At 50.5% G+C, this 8,187-nt stretch overlaps 1 protein-coding gene across 12 annotated transcripts in view; it reads right to left on the bottom strand.

Moving 5' to 3' along the window:
* Positions 1-8,187, bottom strand: part of LOC127005634 (arginine-glutamic acid dipeptide repeats protein-like) — a 48,594-nt gene that overhangs the window by 7,003 nt on the left and 33,404 nt on the right. For 5 of the 12 annotated variants that reach the window (XR_007758767.1, XR_007758766.1, XR_007758765.1 and 2 more), the window contains exons 16-20: positions 7,504-7,637; positions 5,963-6,408; positions 3,203-3,382; positions 2,201-2,343; positions 1,259-1,306 (exon numbers count right to left, since the gene is read on the bottom strand). Coding sequence is in view for 9 of the 12 variants with exons in the window: in XM_050874624.1 (XP_050730581.1) it covers positions 1,259-1,306; positions 2,201-2,343; positions 3,203-3,382; positions 5,963-6,408; positions 7,504-7,637 (951 nt within the window). In the remaining 3 variants the exon portion in view is untranslated. The remainder of the gene's footprint in view (positions 1-1,258; positions 1,307-2,200; positions 2,344-3,202; positions 3,383-5,962; positions 6,409-7,503; positions 7,638-8,187) is intronic. The other 7 variants (XM_050874631.1, XM_050874633.1, XM_050874627.1 and 4 more) reach the window with 6 other exon arrangements.

Here is an 8,187-nt window from a genome sequence, read left to right as displayed (position 1 = left end):
TATGGGTCGGAAATAGGTATAAATACGATGCTCGGAGTACGATAATCTGGCAGTGGTGACCGGTACACATCAAGCCTTTACGCAGAGTAGACGGCATCATCAATATCATCACCGGGACACAAATCTTCAAGCGTGATGAGTTTGATTAAGGCGGAGTGACATTTACGCCTGAATTTTAAAATGTCGTATTAGTCTTGATTAACTAAAGATGTGGCGGACTGGTCATTTTTTACCTGTTTTCTAAGGTGTGGTTAATTGGTTTTGTTGTTGTTTTTATAGAATTTTTTGAGTGAGTTTGTGATATGTTATGTTGACTTAACTCTGAAAATCCAACACTTCTGGCTAACTCTGTTCCAAAGATGGTATTCAAAAGCCAAGCTAGCCACGTAACTGTTAATCAGTACTAATAAAATATGTAAATTCTGGCCTGGGTATCACTTTTTTTTTTATTCCAGTTATTACGACTGAGATTGTGGTGTCAACTCTGTAAATCCAATACCTCTAGGTCTATCTCGTCCCAAAGATGGAAGGAAAAAAGCAAAACTATCCACGTAACTATTTAAAATACCATGATGTTTAAAATGTCAGGCACTAGATTTAGGCAGTTGGTCAAATAGTTTTAGGGTAATTCAACATTTCTAGTTAACACTGTCCCAAAGATTAAATGAAAAAGCAAAACTAGCAACGAAACTGTTAAAAATACTATGACGTTTAAAATGTCATGCGCTAGATTTAGGCAGTTGGTCAAGTAGTTTTAGGGTAATTCAACATTTCTAGTTAACACTGTCCCAAAGATTAAATGAAAAAGCAAAACTAGCAATGAAACTGTTAAAAATACTATGGCGTTTAAAATGTCAGGTGCTAGGTTTAGGCAGTTGGTCAAATAGTTTTAGGGTAATTCAACATTTCTAGTTAACACTGTCCCAAAGATTAAATGAAAAAGCAAAACTAGCAACGAAACTTAAAAAAATACTATGCCGTTCAACAGATCAGGTGCTTCATTTTGGTAGTCACTTATAATGTTTCCATTGGACACTTGAACGCAACTACTAATAAAAAAAAGTGTTGTCTATCGGTAAAGGCTTGATGCTCTGAGTTGCCGTGCGCCTCCGCCAAGAGAGTGCAGCGCAGCGTGTGGGGCAGAGCACTCCTCCTCCGCCTCAGTACATCTGGTCACACAGGTCAGGGTGTAAGTACTGCCAAGCTAAGACAGAAAGGTCTACAAAACAGAGATGGACTCAAGGTTCCATTTCCTCACTTGTTCCGGATAAATTGCACGCAGTGGGCCTTCTAAACACTTCATCATCTGGTAAATACAAAATAGAGAAAACATTTTTGATCCACTCATGCTTAAAAATTCTGCTGTGTATGTTGTAGCAAATAGTCAGACATGAGATTGACTTGTTTCATTGTTTCTGCAGTCCACACATGACATCAAGTGTTCTCCTTACTCTCAGTGCCGTGCTTGCTGCCACACCAGTGATACAATGCCTCAAGAAACAGCTGATCACTTGCAAAGGTTCTCTACATTAAGTGCACTGTTTGTTGGTCACGCCAGCAACATAATACCTTATTCAACAGTTGATTAATTAGCAAGGACAAAGAAAGGTTGCAAAGGTTCTCTACATTTGGTGCAGTCTATTGGTCACACCAGTAACATAATACCTCATTGAACTGCTGATTAATTTGCAACAACAAGGAAAGGTTTGGTGAACGCAGACGTGGCAACCTCACTGCCCACTGGTCCCATAAGGCTGAGCGAGAAGCAGGACACCCAGCGCTCTGGTGCAAGAGGCGTTTATCAAGGCAGCAGGCGTAGCTAGGCTATTAATGGCTTAAAAGGGTAAATAAATGTCTGCCTGTCCTCCATAACTCTCACCACCACCACCAGCAGCACCACCACCACTGGCATGGTGGTGGTGCTGTTCCCTGTCCAAGGGGTGGGTGGTGGTGGGGGCTCACTCAGGACAGACAAGATGACACACTATCATGACTGGCCACAAGTTGGGAGTATAAAGCCAGGGAGTGAGTGGCAGCAGTGGGCAGACAACAAGGAGCAGCCCAGAGGAGGAGGAAGGCTAGGCCCCAAGGTGGCGGCCAAGGCTGCTGCCTCCCCTGGGCCGGCGGTGCTGCCTCACCCACCACTGCCACTCCTCCGCCATGAGCAGCAGCCAGCCAACAAAACAAAGGGTTGCCTTACGTGTGCCAGCTCCTCGTAGGGCCGCCCCAGCAGGGCGTGGTGGCTCTGAGGGGGGTAGCCAGGGGGCAGCTGGTGGGGTGAGGGGTCACCCGGCCGCATCAGGGGCCGGGGAGGGTATCCAGCTGCTGCTGCTGCTGCTGCAGCTGAAAAAAGAAACAAGAATGATCAGATTTACAATGAAAGATTGTGTATCAAGTCTATCAGCCATAAGTCTATGCATTGGGTATTAATAAGATAGAGACAATTCTTTGTTTTGAGTAGTGACCTCTGCTCCATGAACTTTAATATAGGCAATGATAAAAGCAATCCTTAAGATTAAAGGCACATCAGCAAGACCCACAACCTCTATGGTGTCTACCTTGTGCGCTGAGGCTCTGAAAACAGCTGTCTGGCGGGTGAGCCGTGCAAAGCGCGCCACATGCAGAACAGGAGCACCCAAGCAACTCAAGAGAGACATGCACGCCATCACAAGACAGACAGGAAAGCATGGCAAGGAGCGGAACACTCAGGGAAGGGAGGGAGGGAGGGAGGGAAGGGGCCAGAGGGATGCCAAGATGGGAGGAGATGGAGGAGGAGAAGGAGGAGGAGCGCAGGCTCTTGGCTAAAGGGCTGAGGGAAGCTACTGCTGCTGCTGCTGCTGCTGCTGTGGCTGTGCTGCGTGTATGGCGTAACGCAACAGTCTTAGGGAGTCAAACTTGGCCGGGAGGGGAAGGGCAGTGCATGTGTGTAGTGGCGCACCAGCAGGGCAGCCAAGGATGCCCCGACGTGCACATATACACACGCACACATGCACGCACACTCAACTGGGGGTGGCACGTGGAGGTGTAGGGGGGGAGGGGGGGGGGAGGGCGGGGAAGGGCGGACTGGGGTGCTGTGTACCTCCTGGGTGTGGGTGCATGTGGAAATGGGCATGGGAGTGAGTATTGGGGAGGGCGTGTGGGGCGGGTGGGGCTGTGTCTGGGTGAGGGGGGCAGGTGGTGGGTGGGCTGGGGGGCTGCATACCTCCTGGGTGAAGGTGCAGGTGGGTGTGGGCGTGGGAGTGAGTATGGGCATGAACTTCGTTGAACATCTGCAGCCGATGCATGTGGTCAGCCAGGGCAAGACGCTCGACCGAGGACACACTCAGGGGGTTCTCCGAGGGGGGAGCGGCCACGGTCAGGCCCAGGGTGGTGGCTGGCAACCCTGCACACAACACATCATGGGTCAACAACGCCTGTGTCTCGCTGACGCTCCGTGTGTGCTAGCGACAGGGGCACAGGGGGCAGGGGGGGAGGGATAGCTGCTACACGGGGCATATGACACCACTACTACAAGGGGGGGGGAGCTGATACAGAGGTGTTTGTGGGGCGACTACAGCACTGCACGGGAGGGAGGACAGAGGCTACACAGGGCCTACAAGGGGGCACAAACACTACACAGGTGAGGGCCAACAGCTGCTACAGTACAGGTGAGGAAGGGACCAGACAACACAGGTGATATCACAGGGAGAGGTGAGAGTCAACTGCCAGAGGTGCTGTTGTAGGGACCAGTGATGGGGCCTAACACAGCTACACAGGTGGGAAGGGGGCCACATAAACACAGGTACATGGGCTGGTGAGAAGGGTACCCACTGCTAGGATGGCAATGTACTCAAGGGGATAGTTAGTGAAGGGTCAAGGTTCTACACAGTTAAAGGGGACACAGCTGCTATAAGGGGGATCTTAAAAGGGACACAGGGGCCACAGCTGCTACAAAGGGGGGATGATAACAAGGGGACAGCTGCTAAAAGGGAGAGGTCTTGAAGGGGACAATAAGATGGGGACAGCTGCTATATGGGGCAGGTCTCGGGGTACAACAAGGGGACACAGCTGGTACAAGGGGGAGGTCTTGAAGGGGACAATAAGATGGGGACAGCTGCTATATGGGACAGGTCTTGAGGGTACAACAAGGGAACACAGCTGGTACAAAGGGGGAGGTTTTGAAGGGGACAATAAGATGGGGACAGCTGCTATATGGGGCAGGTCTTGAGGGTACAACAGGGAACACAGCTGCTACAAGGGGGAGGTTTTGAAGGGGACAATAAGATGGGGACACAGCTGCTATATGGGGCAGGTCTGAGGGTACAACAGGGGACACAGCTGCTACAAAGGGGGAGGTTTTGAAGGGGACAATAAGATGGGGACACAGCTGCTATATGGGGCAGGTCTTGAGGGTACAACAGGGAACACAGCTGCTACAAGGGGGAGGTTTTGAAGGGGACAATAAGATGGGGACAGCTGCTATATGGGGCAGGTCTTGAGGGTACAACAAGGGGACAGCTGCTACAAGGGGGAGGTTTTGAAGGGGACAATAAGATGGGGACAGCTGCTATAAGGGACAGGTCTTGAGGGTACAACAAGGGAACACAGCTGCTACAAAGGGAGAGGTTTTGAAGGGGACAATAAGATGGGGGCAGCTGCTATATGGGACAGGTCTGAGGGTACAACAGGGAACACAGCTGCTACAAAGGGGAGGTTTTGGAGGGACAAGGGAACACATCTGCTATTGGGATGAGCTGCTCGTACTAAGGTCCACATTTTTAAAAGCATCAGGCTCCCAATACAACCATTTCCCAACGCCACAGAGAAGGTTTACCAGGATTTCATGGGTGTTTTTCTCACTGATGTAAACGTCATGTAAAACTATCACACAGTCCATGAAAGCCCAAGCAACTTCCACGAGAGGCTTTTAAAATGGGCGAACTGGGCCGCTGAGATGCTTAAAAATGGGGGATTTGGACCTAACAATATACGGGAGGAGGAAGGGATGGTTGGCCGGGTTTCTTGAGATACGTTTTATGTTTCTTTATGGCTAACTGGTGAATGGATGAGTGTGTGTGTGTGTGTGTGTGTGTGTGTGTGTGTGAGTGTTTGCATGGATAGTTAGATGGGTGTGGAAGGCAATGGTGTCGTCTTGTGATCGATGGGTGGATGGTGGTGATGATGGTGGTGGTGTTTCGTCCCTATCACAAACTACACCAGCATTATTTTCCCTATCTCCCGGATGCTATGAATATGGTGGATGGGTGGGTGTGTGGAGGTGAATGTGGAGGTGGATGTGGTGATGGTGGTGTCCCCCTGCCCCTATCACATGCCTTCTCCACCCATGTAAGGAGGGAGAGGTGGATGGGTAGGATTTGGAGGATGAGGATGAGGGGGACGAGAAGGAGTAGTAGGCTGTGGCAATTACTGAATGTCATGTGATCACACCCATCAAATCACAGCACACACAGAGATTATTAAAGAGAGAATACTATGATACAAAGGACAGTGAGAGAGACGAGAGTGAGACGAGAGAGATATCAAACAATAAAGACAGGACTTCAACAGGTCACATTGTTGTTCATTGTGGCATAATATCGGAACATAACCAATGGGCTGGAAGGTAAAGCGGGACATCGAGGGACTGCCAGAACACTACACACACACACGCACACACACACGGCCCCCCTGAGCGACGCACGGCACCCCCACACACCCCACACAGCCCACACAGCACGGCGCCTCCCACCACACGCTGTCACTGTGCAACCCAGACTGGTACACAGGAAGGAGGAGAAGGTGGACGAGGAGACGAGACAGAAGGGGAGGCAGACATGGAGTGAGCTCAAGGGACAGGAGATAGAGAGACAGAGAGGAAGGGAGAGATTACCATTGTCCTGCCTCCATGCTCCATCATGATGCAAAGGTCCTACAGAAGTGCTACAGAGGGAGGGAGCGGCAAGAGGGCAGCGAGGGTACTCACCGAGGCGCTCCAGTCGGTCCCTCTCGTTGGCGATCATGGCGGAGGACACGGAGGGGCTCGGGGCGTAGAGGGGGTGGCTGTGGGGGAACCCGGAGCCCAGGGTGACAGGTGGAGGCAGCGTGGGGAAGCGCGTCCCGCTGAGCCAGTGCGGGGACAGGCCGTGGGGGTAGGCGGGGTCGGCGGGGTTGAGGGGCCGCTTGAGCATCTCCTGCTTGATGCGGTCGGTCAGCTCACGGTCCCTTAGCTCCCGCAGCTCCCGCTCTCGCGCTGCCTCCAGCTCCATGCGCTCCTGGGAGGCCGGCGGGTACAGCATGCTGCCATAGTGGAGCAGGTCCAGGCCAGGGGGAGGCCCTCCACCCAACCCCGACGGGAGGCCGAGGCCGGGGGGGCGCCCTGCACCTGGTGACAGCCCAGCCGGGGACCTCGCATACTCCCTGTGGGGGAAACTGACATCAACATCCTTAGAAAACACACACACACACACACTTCCTTCCCCTCTCTTCTGGGTACTCATTCTTTTTTCTTTTACAGGAGCAGTACTTAGCACGCTTTTTGTTTTTGTTTTTGTTTTGCCCTTTAGCTACTTCCTTTGTTGTAAAAGAATAAAGAACACACACACACAAAGGTGAACAAAAACAGATATGAAGACAGGACAACACTAACCTAGCTCAAATCTTGTATATTGGAGCTCTATATGCAAACACAAGGTAACTAGGTAAATGACAGTTATCTCTGATGGTCATACAAGTAAAACCAATGAGACTGAGTAACCATCTCTTCTGCTTGGGCTAAGATATGCCTCCTCCTGCTCAGAGCCTTAGGAGTTGAAAATTGAAAACAAAACTAAAGAAAATTTACCATATACCCTTTGCACACCAGCACGGGCCAAGGAGGGAGACACAAAAAGGCATCACAGTAAATATATGCCCACATCACACAAGGGTTAAGGCTGACAAATAGCAAACACAAAAATGATAAAAAATCTTAATAAAAGAAACAGTTTGTACATGTGAGAAGAGAGACAGAGGGCAGTGCTGAGGACGGTGGAGGAAACGGAGGTAGCTGGAAGGAGACCAGTTGGAATACCACGGAGAACACGGAGAGGGAGAGCAGCACAGGATTTGGAGGTGTTGGAAATAGAGGAAGGATTAGCACTGGACCCAGGAAGATGGTGTTATAAGTGTTAGAAATGGTGTTATAAGTGTTAGAAAATGGTGTTATAAGTGTTAGAAATGGTGTTATAAGTGTTAGAAATAGAGGAAGGATTAGCACTGGACCAAGGAAAATGGAGGAGGATCAACACAAGTCCGACCAGATAAAAGACCAGTTGAAAGACCAGTTGAAAGACCAAGGAGAGCATGGAGAGGAAAAGCGACACAGGACTTGGAAGCGTGAAAAATAGAGGAAGAATTACATCTAGACCAAGCAAGATGGAGGAGGATCATCACAACTCCACCCCAAAAAAGGAGAGATGGACTAAACAAAGAAGAAGAAGCAGAAGAAGAATTTCCACTCCAGGCAACACACTCCGGCACACCTACCCCAGTCTGGAGAGGGCCGGGGTGTCGACGGGGTTCCTGGGCTGCATGCGGTCGTACAGGGAGCTGCCCTCGCCTGAGCTGGAGGGCTTGGGTGTCTCCCTCTTGTCTGGGGTGCTGCTGCTGGCCTTCCTCTGCTGGTGGGGGGGCACAGATCAGATACCGGAACAGGGGGGAGGGCAGGCATAGGGAAACAAGAGCTTAATTCAAATCCTCTATACTCAAGTTCAGTTGGTAAGTGTTTCGTGACTTAGTGGTGGTGGCTGAGTGGTTAGCATGCAGTCCCGGCCGCCTGGAAGACCTGGGTTCGAGCCCCGCCCAACACTACAAGCTACATCTTTTTCTCTCTATCTGCGTTCCTTCTTTGCTTCCTTTCCCACCCTCTTCCTCTCCTATACATCCGTACTGTCATTCTACTATAATCGTTACACTGTCCCTCTTTCTGTGTTCCTTCCCCAGTCTCTTCCCCACTAATACATCCCTTCTGTTAGTCTGCAACCACCTGTGAAGTGTCTCTTTAAATGTGTTATTCTCTGTTTCCTTTCCCAGCATTTACCTCCCCAATGTATCCCTTTCGTCACTCTATAACAGCCTGTACACTTTCTCTCTTCCTGCGTTCCTTCTCTCCTTCCTTTCCCAGCACCTTCCTCCTCGACACATCCCCTTCTGTCAATCTCCAACGACTTG

The sequence above is a fragment of the Eriocheir sinensis genome, chromosome 30, assembly GCF_024679095.1.
Source record: "Eriocheir sinensis breed Jianghai 21 chromosome 30, ASM2467909v1, whole genome shotgun sequence".
Lineage (NCBI taxonomy): Eukaryota > Metazoa > Arthropoda > Malacostraca > Decapoda > Varunidae > Eriocheir > Eriocheir sinensis.
Note: the sequence above shows the minus strand (reverse complement) of the source record. Positions and strands in the feature narration are given on the sequence as shown.